The 12,785-nt window shown below is 61.9% G+C and overlaps 1 protein-coding gene and 1 long non-coding RNA gene across 2 annotated transcripts; one reads left to right on the forward strand and one right to left on the reverse strand.

Annotated features, from left to right (window-relative positions):
- Nucleotides 1-289: 289 nt before the first annotated feature.
- TMPRSS4 (transmembrane serine protease 4) lies at nt 290-10,089 on the reverse strand. The gene is made up of 13 exons (XM_033006220.2): nt 9,168-10,089; nt 5,374-5,404; nt 5,180-5,293; nt 4,845-4,997; nt 4,608-4,737; nt 3,221-3,322; nt 3,014-3,054; nt 2,332-2,494; nt 1,892-2,058; nt 1,599-1,694; nt 1,296-1,435; nt 986-1,135; nt 290-699 (listed from the first exon to the last, which is right to left on the reverse strand). The coding sequence occupies exons 1-13, from the start codon at nt 9,174-9,176 to the stop codon at nt 688-690; spliced, it is 1,308 nt and encodes a 435-aa protein (XP_032862111.2). The 5' UTR covers nt 9,177-10,089; the 3' UTR covers nt 290-687.
- Nucleotides 6,150-12,783, forward strand: LOC116964968. The gene is made up of 3 exons (XR_004409056.2): nt 6,150-6,537; nt 12,139-12,233; nt 12,695-12,783. It is a non-coding gene; the product is annotated as an uncharacterized LOC116964968 (long non-coding RNA).
- The last annotated feature ends 2 nt before the right edge of the window (nt 12,784-12,785 follow it).

Raw genomic sequence — 12,785 nt, forward strand, 5'->3', positions numbered from 1 at the left:
GCCACGTTGCGTGGGAATGGCCCTGATTTCTACCAGGGCCAAAGCTGTGCTAGAAAAAGTTGATTTTTAAATCAAGTGTTTGTTTGTTTGCAATAATTTAAACTGAGCCCAGCTTGTCTGAGTGGCTGAGGTCTGCGCAGCACTTTCTTCCTTGTGTGCAGGAACAGCTTCTTCACAAGAGCCAGCAAACAAACCCTGCCTTGTGCTGGGAGAGCAGCTCCGGCACAGCGTGGGGTCTTGAGGAAAATACCCCTGGCAAGCAAGAGGGACAAAACCTTCAGAGGCTGTGTGAAAAACCAAATACTTTCTTTTAATGGGGGTACTCCACAGCACAAACATTGTGTCTCTCTGTATAACAGTAGTGAGCAAACAGGAGCTTAGCCCCGCAGGAGCCCTCCTGCCACAGCAGGGTCGGTACAGGGCAATAAATTAATCTTTCTCCGGAAGGGAGCTTGAACTGGTCAGATTCCTTCACGGTATCGGTGGCTGTCACTCCGAGCCGCCCTTTGCCTCCTTGGCTGGCCTCTGGCACGCGAAATCACAGCCTGCCAGCGAGGGTTGGGAGGCACCGCTCACCTTCCGTGGCTTGAGATCCATTTCCCAGCAGCTGCCAGAGCCGAGACAGCCAAGCGCGTAGGGACGGGGAGGGAGGCGTGGGGAGAGAGGAGGGACCTGTCCCGGCAGGTCTCAGAGCTCCGACTGGAAGGAGAGAGGGAGAGAAGAGATTGCAAGCTTTGAAAAGGCAGCTGAAACCAGGAGGAAAAGGGTGGTGTGTCCTTCAGGAGCTGGCTTAGCTCCCGCGCAGAGCCCAAGGGGGCTGGCTGCCTGCCTGCAGCCCCGCAGCGATGCTGTGCTCTGCCAGTGCGGATCCCCTCAGTGCAGAGCTGCCGAGGGTGCCCTGACCCTTCCCCGCCGCCCCCCCGAAACCTGCGTGACAGAGCAGCCGTGCGTGTCGCAGCAGCGGTGTCGGCAGCACGGCACTGACCCTCCGGACGGCGTAGATCCAGTCGAGGTAGGCACGGACGCTGGTGTAGACGCCGGGCGTGCTGGGGGTGCCGCAGCCCTGGCCCCAGCTGACGATGCCCACCACCTGCCAGTGCCCCCCCGAGTACAGCAGGGGCCCGCCGCTGTCCCCCTGCGAAGGACAAACCGTCTGAGTGGGGGCTGAGGAGCCCCCGGCACGGTGGGTGCTGGCGCTCACAGCTGTTTCCCAGGAGAACAGCTTTTCCCTGCAAGGGGCTGTTTCACTGACGGGTGCAGACCAACCCCCCTCTTTCTGCAGCAGGACCCCCCACCTGGCAGGTGTCCACCCCGCCTTGGGGCAGGCCGGCACACAGCATCTTCTCGGTGACCTCCCCATGGTAGGCGACCAGGTTGCAGCTCTCCTTGTCTATGAGTTCCACCTCCGCCTGCTGCAGGGTCTCTGACAACGTGCCTGCGTGAAGTGTGGCCGCTCGGAGGGGCCCCCGGGCAAACGGGGAGCCCACCAGCCCGTCTCCTCCTGCGAGCGATGCTGGGGGGGGGCTCTGCCCTCGCCCCTGGGGGCAGCCCCCCGTCACAGCCAGGCACAGCGCTCGCCCCCGTGCTGTCCCACTCACCGTGCTCCCGCGTGTAGCCCCAGCCTATCACCCACAGGGACGTGCCTGGCGCCAGCTCCTCGTCGAAATAGGGCAGGCAGATGGGCTTGCTGCTGTCTGGAAGGGAGAGGTGAGGTGCAGGAGATGGCTGGGCAGGCTCGTGGGGAAGGTGCCCCTGCCCAGACTGGCCGGGGCCACCCCGATCCCCGCTGCGCTCCCGGTAAGGCACCGCTCACATGTGGTCCCCTCGCATCGCTGCTTGGTGCCCAGTGAGCATTGCCTCTTGCTCCGAGGAGGTGTGTGCCTCATCTCACCTGAGACACGCAGGGGAAACCGCAGCTTCACCAGGGCAATGTCATTGTCCTTGGGAGACGTGGGTGTCACCTCAGCCAGGAAGACCTTCTCCACGGCGAGGGTGGCGGTGCCGGAGAGGAGGTTGGAGCCGGCCTTCACGCGCCAGCTCTGAATGACAGGGTTGTTCCTGTGCACAGACGTGCCTGTTACTGCTCCCCTCTTTCCCCTCCACGGCTGCTGCGGGGAGGGACGGCAAAGCCCTGCCTACACGCTGCCCTGCTCAGCATCAGCTGCATTCACCCAAGGGGCACGAAGCCCTGCGCAGACACGTTAATTATGGGACACTTAAGCAACGCGTGGCATAAACCCTGAGGGACGCAGAGCCTCGAGCAGCCGCCCCAGCCCCAGCGCATCGGGGCCGGCTGGCCGGTGCGCTGCAGCGGGAGGGTCGCCGACTCACTTGAAGCAGTGCGCTGCCGTCAGGACCCAGCTGGGGTCGATGATGCTGCCCCCGCAGATGTGCTCCTTCCTGTACTGCAAGCTGACCTGCCACGGCCAAGCCTCGATGGTGGCCGGGCTCCCGCCCAGCACGCGCGGGGTCCTCACGCTCTCCCCGCAGTCTTCTGCCGGGCGGCAGAGCAGCGACAAAGCGACACGATTTAGCTGCGGCAGCGGGGAGAGAAAGCACCCACTCTGCCCTCCTCCATCCTCGGGGGTGAGCGGGGACGGAGGCTCCTGCACCTCCCAGGGAGGGGAGCGCGGTCCAGGTGCCTCACCCCCCTGGGACACTGCCTATGTCACCCCTCCCTGGGACATTTGGCACACCACCTCTAATTTTCTCTTTGCACATCGTCCCCAGGCTTGCTGAAATCGGCTCATCCAGCCCTTGCCTTCTCCAGCACACCAAGCTGATTAGTTTAAGCAGAATAATTCACCAGCAAAAGTCAACCCACCCAGGCAGCAGGTTAAGCCTCCTGGGTGTTTAAACTCTGGGAGGTTTATACTGTCTTAACAAAAAGGCTATCAGTAACTAAATCCAAGTTTTCTCATGCAAACAGTGCGGGAAGTGGGGAAGGCTTGGGCCAGAGCAGAGTCCTCGGGGCCATCACGCCAAGAACTAGGACACATGTTGTAATACTTACTGGAACAAAAGAGCGAAACAACCCATCCAGAGAGGCATTTCCTGGAAGAGGGAGGAAAAGGGCTGGATTCGGTGGAGGAGGGGCTCTGGCTCTGTGGCCAGGCACTGCAGGCTGCCGCGCAGGGCGAGGGGCACGGCGGCCAGCCCTGCACAGCCCCACCACTCACCTGCCCGGCTCCGGCCAGCCCTGCACAGCCCCACCACTCACCTGCCCGGCTCGGGCATCCCCAGGCTGCCGTTGCTCAGCACGACCTCGCGGGGAGGCAGGAGCTGCCCTGCACCCACCTCCACCGCCCGGAAAGTGGGGGTGCTGAAAGACAGGGGGGGCACGGGTCAGCAAGCACACCCTGGGGTGCACAGTCCCAGGCACGCTACCAGCGGGGCACAGATGCTGGGAGAGGACCGGCACTGGTGCCCGAGCACCTCTGGGTGCATGGAAACTTGGTGGGTTAGGCTCAGACTAAGCCAAAGATGGTATAACCCAGCTCCAAAACTTTAGGGACCGAAGCTTTACAAGCAGGTCCTAAATGCTGTCCCGTGGCCCCAGCAAAGAGCTGGTGAGAGAGGGAGGAAGCAGGAGCTTAAGAAGGGAATGTGGACCCTGTGCCAGTGAGCAAGAGAAAGATCCCATAGAAAAAGGGGGCTCCTTGGGACAGGGACACAGGGATGCCAAAAGAGGCAAGTGCCCCAGCCCTGGAGGGATGGGGGGGACTGGCCACTGAGCCCAGGACCAGGGACAGGAGCGTATTGAAGGAAGGGGAACTACTCCCTGCTATTCAGGGAGGCGTGGGGCAGGTAGCTCCCAGGGGACCTCAGGGGTGTCCCTGCAGTTACCTCTTGTGACATCTGTGGCCTGTGCTCAAAGGCTCAGTCCCTGATTTTTTGGAACTGGAAAATACCATCTTGGGCCCAGTCTAGGCTCCTCGAGGAGTCCAAACACCAGAACCAATCTCCTCCTCAGTATACCCCTAACTTAAGTCAAACTTTCCCTCGATCCAGGGCCACTACCAAACACATAGTGCGAACAAACTATTGCCCCAAATCTTGGCTTCAACCAGCCTTAGTTGAATACAGCACTACGAACTTGCTGCTAGCTCGGGGCAGCGCACAAGGAGGGCACAGGTGGGTGATGTGGCGCTTCATCACAGCTGCACAGCATCCACCTCCCCAGCCCAGCACCCGTCCCCACCCAACGGCTGCTCTCCCGGGGCTTTAAAAGGGGCTGTGGTGCCCTGCCCCCCTCCCCAGCTGAGCTCTGCACGGGCCCCAGGAGGGGCTGCAATGATGAGGTGAGCCTGCTGCTGGGGTGGCTGAGAGTCAGCGAGGGGGAGGTGGGAGCAGGGCAGGGTGCCTGTGGGCTGGGGACGGAACGGGGACGCTGAGCACAGTATTGCGCTTACAGGGGAAGCTGCTGCCCAGAGACCACCCAGCTCCTAGGGACATGCGAAGCACTCTGTGTGGCGGGGATGGACCGAGTCCATTAGCGCGGAGCTGTGAGTGCTCTGTAAGTAAGCAGAGCCCTGCTCAGAAAGAGCTTTTATGGGGAGAGGACAGATAAAGCAGGCAAGAGAGGTGTGGAGAAAGCAGCCATATACCTCCTGTAGCCCATCAGTTCGCAGGCTGCTTTTGCCAGCACCATGTTGAAGTGGTCGTGGCAGATGCAGAACCAGGCTCCAGTGTTTCTGTTAAGCACCTGAAGGATGGATCTGTCTTTGGAAACACGGGCTGGAGACAGACACAAAGTCAGCTTTGTCACGGGTGACTTTAGCAGGCGGGGGCTTGCTGCAGCAGCCCAGCCCCTCCGGAGCTCTAGCAGGGTGTCCCGGACTCACCCCCAGCTGGTGGCCCCTCGGGGACCCACTGGGGACAGTTGGCCTCGTCCTCGCCCTGCAGACAGTCCACCTGCCCGTCACACACCTGCGGCAGCGGCACCAGCTTCAGGGGATGCTTGCAGAAGAAGTAGTGGTAATCCAGGTAAACCTTGACTAGAGGGAAAGGGGGAGCTCGGTGCTGAGCTCGTGGTGCTGGCGGGCTCAGGGTTTGCCTGGGGGGGCTCAGCAAGAGGGTGGCAGAGCTGGGCTGAGCCCGGGCTCCGCAGCCGTTTGCTGAGCTGTGGCTGTGCCCAGCAGAGGCAGGAGGAGAGGGGAGAGAGGAGCAGGAGCCGTACCCAGGAACCCGACCGTAACCAGGCAGGCGAGGCTGAGCACCGCTGCCAGGACGGGGATGCCGATCCGCTTGAAGGACTCCAGCGCCGTGGAGGTTTTGCGTCTTGTGCTGGGACCTGCAACACAGAGGAGCGTGGCTCCGTGTCACCAGGCCCAGCCTGGCAGCACCCGTGCCCCCGGCTCCCCCGGGCATTACCTCTGCCATTCAGCCGCTCGGAGGCTAAATCCTGCAAACCAGAGGGGAAAACCAGTTACCCAGGTGAAACCTTGGCCTAAAAGCAGTTGGCAGGCGGGAAGAGTCTGTAGCAGTGTGGCTAGCCGGCGCTTCGCACGCCAGGCGCACAGCTACGTGATCGGGCAGCCCGGAGAAAGTGGAGGATCAGCTAAGCCTGGGCAGGCACAGAGGCTGCTCCTGGGCTTGCCCGAGGACCCCCGAGGAGAATTAGTGGGGAAACTGCCCCAACCTACAGCTTCGGTTGCTTTAGAGCTGCTGGGGATGGAGGCGGCAGCAGGGGGGTAGCATGTCCTGGTGCGATAGCGCTTGGCTCTGCTGTCACCTGGGATCATCGGCGGCGTTGTTCCCATGGACACCACCTGTGCAGTTCCAGCAGCTGGCTATTAATGTCATCGAGTTGCTGCCTTTAATGCACCAGAGGCTTAAGAAGTCATAGGCATTATGAAAGAGGCACTTTCAGATGTGCCAAGGAACCCCGAGTCAAAATAAATGTGCCCTGCAGGGCTGTGCCACCCAGACATGTCACGACTGGGTTTTACTGTTTGGCTGGCCCAGCGTGGGGTCAGGAACCGAGTGGCACAGCCCAAGCCCTCCCGGCAGGCTGCTGGAGAAAGCAGTCTGGCCCCTGGGAACCGGCGCTCTCGGGGCCGGGGGGGGAGGGACGGGCTGTGCCGCTGCTAGGACACACAGTAAACACAGCCCGGGCAGCGGCCGGCGCTGCAGCAAGTGATGGATAGGGCATCCATCCTGCCCGATCGCTTCAGTAGTATTGCCCTGCAATAGCTTCTTGTATGAGAGATGCCCAGCTGCGGCGGGAAAGGTCCCGTGAGCCTCACCAGCCAGCGGCTGCTGAAGGAGCTGCCCCTGTCCTCGGGGTGCAGGTTGGGGCTGGGCGAGGAGCAGAGCCCCTTTGCGGGGGTTTCAGCTGGACACTACGCTTCTGTTGCCCTCTCTTACAGCCAGGCTTCTGCTTCGCAGTCGAGAGCTGATTCCCGGCAGCTTGCGGTTTGAAAGCGTGCTCCTGCCCTGCTGAGGCTGTGGAAAGCAGCACACTTGCTTTTCCCTTGAAAAAGCCTTGAGTGAGCTCTTTTCCTCTGCTGTTGCTTCTGGACTCTCTTGCGACGGGTAAGGTGAGGTTTTTTGCAAGGCCTGCACCCAGCATGAACAGAGGTAAGGAAGATTAAAAACTGCAGTGAACCCCCAGATCCAGGAGCATGAATCAGATAGAACTGTGGGGTTTTAGAAGCCTTTGCTCACGTGGGTGCTGAGCTTTGGGAGCAACACACTTTTTTCCCTGGGCAGCAGAAGGCTGGAGACGATTGCGTTTGTTGTTTTGAGCGAGAGCAGAGGCCCCTGTGCAATCTCAGGGCTCGGAAGTTGAGGCTTTGAGGAACAGCAGTGCGGTGAGACCAGGGATGTGGCAAGGGGCCATGCTCCAGCCCGAGGCTGGTAGGAGGGAGCGGTGCAGCCCTCCCTCTCTGGGTCACTGTGTTTGGGCATGCTTAGCCATGCACAAAGACTCTACCAGCAGGATTTTACAGGCAAGAGCCAAGCGGTTATTTGTGAGTTAACACACAAAGATAGCCTGGATTTAATGTGCTGCTAGCTCAGCGGTCACTGCCCCTCGCCCAGCCAGGAAATGTTGCCTCCCCATCACAGCCCTGCTGCACGGCTTGGGCTGCCGGTTTCGGCTGCTCCCCAGCCTGGGAACAAAAGGGACCTGTGCAGGGCAGGACTGGATCCTGCCCGGCGCTGGTGGGGCTGCGGGCACGTGGCTGTGCCCCAGCATCAGCTTTCTGGCTCTTTTGAGGAAATGCCAGGGGCCTTTCTCCAAACGGCTGGGCTCATCTGCCACGGATGCTGAGCGTGGTGAGCACCTGGCCCTGGACAGGCTCTGCACGGCCCCTCGGGTCCTTCTGGCTCCAGTGACGGCACTGCGGGGCTACCAGGGGATCCCAGCTCCAGATCAGCCCGGCTCCTGGTGGCAGGGAGTCAGGGACCGGCAGGGTGGGAAGGGGAGCGTGTCTCCTGGATATCCCATCTCGGCTGCCCTTCCCGAGCCACTCGTCTGCAGCTCTGGGTGCGGGCAGGAGCCCCAGGAGTTTTGTAATGCCGGCTCGGCTTGCTCCCGAACGCCACCCACGTCCTCCAGCGCAGCCAGCTGAGGGCGCGTGGGGCCAGTCCTTCCTCATGCTGACCTCCTGTGTCACCCGGGGCTTGGGCTGGGCACGACCCGGGTAATGGGATCCTAACGGTTCCCTGCAGGAACGGGCCCCGGCCACGACGGCTCCTCCAGGCTCTGCAGCATGGCTGGGGGGCCCTGTGGCTGCCCCCCCCCCGCCCACAACCTGCCCAGACTTGTGCTCATCACCCCGGCTGGTGCCGGGCTCCTTTCTGACAACCTGGTCTAGTGTGGATGCAGGTCAGAAGCATGATGCTGCAGTGCTGGCCACCTTCCTGCACAGAGAAGGTATTGCCCATTGGTTTTGGTTGTTTCTTGTTTGTTTGTTTGTTTTGCATTTTCTTCAGCCCATGAACCTCCTCACTTTCAAACCAATTCAAAGCTTGGGGCTGCCTCTCCGTGACTGCCCACTCGCTCTCAAAACCACACTACAAGTGAGATCTGCACTGGTTAAATTCAAAGGCAAAAGCCGTGACAGCTCCTGCGTGGAATGGAAGCATGTGATTTCCTGGAGAGCTCAAGGCTACCGTAACTAATTGAGTTCCCTTGCTGTATTCTCTGGAAGTACGTTAATGCTGCTATGGCTAGCCTGCACTCCAGCTGTGCAGATGCTGGCCACGGGCTCCCGATGAGCTTCTGCACCCACGCCATCTGAGCAGGCCTGGGCAGCTGGGGTGCAGTTGGCCTCTTGCCGTTTGCTCCCCGCCGCGTGTGGCTGACAGGCTCTGCGGTGCACAGGGTAGCTGTGCCAGCTGCTCCTGAATGAGGGAACTTGGGACGTTCCTACGCAAACCCCAGCTCCAGAGGGTGCAGGGTGCTGGGACCTGAGGCTAGCTCCTTGCCTGCAGGGGATTTGACCTGTGGGGGTGTGTAGCCATCGCTGCCTGCACCCCCGAGGGGATGATATCCCAGTGGCTCGCTGGTGGAGGGGTTTATGGTGCCCAGGGAGCTGAGCCATGCGTGGCTGCTCTCTCAAGGAAGTCTTTCCCTCCCAGGGAGGGACTGCATGCCAGGCTGGGGTTTGGTGGCCATGGCTTTGCTTGCAAAAGGTGCTGCAGGAAGGTCAACTGAGTGTGTCCCTTGTGCTGAGCAGAGAGACCGGCAGTCCCGCAGTGGGAGCTGCACTGGGGTCAGGGGCACGGGCCTCTCACCCAGGCGTTGCCTGAGAACCAGCCCCTTTTCGGGAGGAGGGGGTGGGGGATAAGATGCTACAGAAGGGCACATTCCCCTTGGTGAGGAGGCTTGTGAGACACACTGCCTCGCTTCTCTATTTCCCGGTCTGGGAGAGGGCCAAGCCACAGAGATATGTGGGAGCGAGAGCTCGTGGGGATAGCCAAGCGCCGTATCCAACAGCTACAGCGGAGCATTGAGAGAGACAGGTAAAATCATTCCCTGCCTGGGTGCTGGGGGGGCTCGGGGCAGGAGCAGCAGCCTGGGCTGCCTCATCGGCAGTGAAGCGCTCCTGGCTGGCTGTGGGGTGCGGGGGTGCTGGCTGCCCGCTCCGGGGCGAGGGGCTGGCTTGCTGACGTGCGGGGAGGGGGCAGAGCAGCGGGCAAAGCTGTCGGTAACTCACCATGTTCATCCAGTTCTGACGGGGCCTTCTGCCTGCAGAAACCCAGCAAATATCCTCTAGTCCGGGACACGGGGAGGCTGTGGGGGCCCGATGCCTAGGGAGCCAGGCCAGCAATGCTCCCACCGCCCCTGTGCGGGTGCTGCTCTGCCCGCCCTGCACTAACACTGGGGCAGGACCGCCCAAGCACTCCTTAAAACCCACAACAGGAGTTGTGAAACAGGAATTGTGATTTCTATTGTAATATAACACCAGTCTATCAGCAGCACCATCACCTGAAATAATTTCCTGAGCATCTGCCACTGGAGGGTGACTCACCTGCGGAGCTGCTGTCACAAAATAGCTTATCAGGAGTGAACTGACTGACAGAGCAGGATTTGTCCTGCTCCTCTCCCGATGATAAGAGGAACCGCAGCCATCCCGCTCTTTGTCCGTCTCTTCCGCATTGCACCGTGTTGTTTCTAAGCAGAGGTTTTTGTAGGTGGAGGAGGAAAGGAGAAGAGTTTATGCAGGAGGTTACCGGGCCATTTATATGCTCCTGTCTCTCAGGTCACTCGGTCTGTGTGTCCCAGAGCAGCCCCAGGTCACGGCTGGCAGATGCTCCTGGCAGCGCCCGAGTGCGATTAAAAGGGAAGTGAGCGGGTGCCCGTGGCAGGTCACCCCTGGGGCTGCCATGCAGGCTGGGGGCCACGGGCAGTGCCGGCCGTGGCTCGGTGGGAGCACCTGGTGTCCTGGGCAGGCTCTGTGGAGTCGTTGCTCCCTGGGGGAATTGGGGTGCCCACCCCCTCGCCAGTGGTTGTAACAGTGGGTGCTGCAGCAAGCTGGGCAGGGCAGAGGTTTGAGCGTGACCCGTCCAGACTCCCTTACCTGCCCTCTGGGACAAAACTCCCTCTTTCTCCCTGGCTTTTGTCCCTGCTGTGGTACAACAGTGCTGCAGCAACGGTGACTGCCAGTTCCCACGCCACTGGGACGCTCCTGGGCTGTTTATGGAGATTTACAGAGGCCTGCTATCCACGCGGATGCGCTGGGCTCCGTGCCGAGGCTGGGTCTGCAAGTGGGGGGCTGCGGTGCGAGCTCAGGGGTGGCCTTGCCCTTCTCTTGCAAACCCCCTTCCCTTTGCAGAGCCGCTGCCCCGGGCTGGGTGAGCTCACTGGTGTTGCACAAGTTGAGGCTGGCAGGGGTGGGTGGGGAGAGGAGCTCTCACAGCCCCTGCGCCCTGATTCGGGAAAGTGCTGTGCCTGTAGACAGGTGCTGAGGCTGCCTGTGGAGCTGTGCACATCTCTGATTCAAAGCTGGGCTACGCGTCCAGGAATAATCGCTCTGGGATGGAAAGAGGTTTGGTTTAGCTGGCTGATGGCGGCACTGCTGGGCAGGGTGGGCATCTAGGTTTAGGTGTGCAGGGGCCGCTTGCTTGGGCTGGGGTCAGCCTCGCTGGCAGCTGGCTGGAAAGCCATGTGCAGACTCATGCTGGAAGTGGTGGGTGTGCAGGATCTGCTGAGCAGCTAATCACCCTCTCCCCATTTTGTAATCAAGCTTTCCCAATGGTCAGGGAGAGCTGCTGCTGCTGCCAGGCATGTGCACTGTGCCAGCGGGGAGACTGCGGAGCGTTCCGGCCCTGCAGCCCCTCGGCTGGGGGGCTGTGCCATCGCTGTGCCAGCTCGCCCTGCCCACTCTGGGGAGAGCAGGCAGCGTAACCCGGTAGGCTGAGCAGGGATCCTGGCATCTGCGTGTGGCTCTGCAGGTAAGGGACACCCTCCCCACGCTCGCTGGGGAGGATCCAGCCCACCCCCCCTGCCCCAGGAGGTGTGGGACCTTGGCAGGCTGCAGTCTCAGCTCCCACCCGCATGGTCCAGGCGATGCCCAGAGACCATGGGATGGAGGGTGGGCAGCGGCAGCCCACAGGCCACCCACGTGCTTTGTGCAGGAGGGTGCCCAGCACTACTGCGGGAGCTTTCGGCTTGCAAACTGGTTTAAGGGGCTGCGGGGAGCTGGGCAGAGGGCTTGTGTCCTTGGCGTGCCACGGTGGGTCCTGGCTGGGGCAGCCCAGGCAAACGGCTGTGCGGGCACCTGACGCAGCGCAAGGTGCAGCGTGGTGGAGCGAGCGCTCCTGTCGAGTCAGGGCATGCCCGTCTCTTGTCAGGGAACAAAGTGTGACTTAAAAGCAAAAGCAGCTCAAGAGATGGGCGCTGCCCGGCCAGCAGGGATCAGGCAGAGGCTCTGGAGCGAGCTCAGTCCCACGCGTCCAGCACCACCTGCGCAGCTGCAGCCCTGTGCCGTGCCGCAGAGACCCCTCGAAGCGCGAGCAGCCTTCCCAGAGCATCGCGCTGCTGTGGAAGGGAGAGCAGCCCGAGAGCACGGTGGGGAGCGGCCTTTCCTCTTTTGAGGTGAAGCGAAGGCTTTGAGGAAGCAGCTGGAGTCTGCAGATGTTATGTCACAGCTCCGCGTGCCTTCGGGGCTTTGCTTCCTGGAGTGCGGCTGCGTTTCCAGCCCGTCACCCTTCCCTGGCCTTTTGTGTGTGGAGCCCTGGCATGACACAGGCTTCCGGGCATCCCGGCTCCGTCTGGGGTCAGGCAGGGGCCAGGCAGGGCTAGCCTGGGGCTCCATGCAGCTGCCAGCCTCCCCGAGCCACATGGACATGCACCCTGTCCCTTCCCGCTGCCCAGCGAGGGGCAGTCCCGGCCTCTGCCCATGCCGGGCGCTGCCAGGGCCTCGGGGTCTGCAATGTCCGTCATCCCTTCTGCATCCGGCCAGCGTCCCCACGTGTCACCTCTGGGTCTCGGTGCCGAGATGCTGACTCCTGGGGAGGGCTGCTCGGGGCTTGGCTCCAGCCCCGGCCACTTGTGTTGGGGCACAGCATAGTCAGAGGCTGCGCCTGGAAAAACGCACGGGCTTCCAGGGTGGAGGGATTTTGCCCCTGCCTGCCCCGTTTCCAAGCTGTTAATGGCTATCCCTCTTTGCTACCTTCTACCTGCAGCCATGGGAGATGATTTCCCCCTCTTTCTGCAAGAGGGCAGTGATTGCCACCGAACTCTGCATCTCGGGGCTTTGAGAAGATGATCGAGCACAGCCGTAAGTGCGTTGCACCGGGACGTGTCTGTGACTGGGGGCAGTGGGTGGGGGACACCCCGTCACCCTGGGGTTCCTTCCCCCCCCGTGGGTGCCCTTGCCCTGCATGGGGCTGTAATCTTCGCGAGCATCCCCAAACGCCCAGGCTCGGGCTCTGTCTGGGACCCTGCCCATCTCCCGGCTGCTGCTCTTTGCCAGGAGGAGGACACAGCCACTCGTGCACCTTGCCAGGGCTGGACACCCCGGTGTCCAGGAGTCCTTGCCCCTTGGGCTCCCAGTGCTCCCAGTTCAGGCTCTGCCAGGGTGCGTGTCCCTGCCGGCAGCGGGAGCGCGGAGCTGCCCGTACGGCAGCCACCCTGCGCGGGTGGGGAGGCTGGGCCGGGCCGGGGCACGGGTGATGTACCGTCCCTCGCGTGAGGAGCGATGTCTGCTGGAGCTCCTCTGCTTTCTCCCCTGGGAACCAGTCGAACCGGCGGGTGAGGAGCCGTGCCCGGCCTCGCTGCGGCAGGGGCGGTGAGGTGGCTGTGTCACTGGGAGGCGAGGGGACGGGCAGGA

This window comes from Tyto alba, unplaced genomic scaffold, assembly GCF_018691265.1.
Source record: "Tyto alba isolate M040663 unplaced genomic scaffold, T.alba_DEE_v4.0 Super-Scaffold_32, whole genome shotgun sequence".
Lineage (NCBI taxonomy): Eukaryota > Metazoa > Chordata > Aves > Strigiformes > Tytonidae > Tyto > Tyto alba.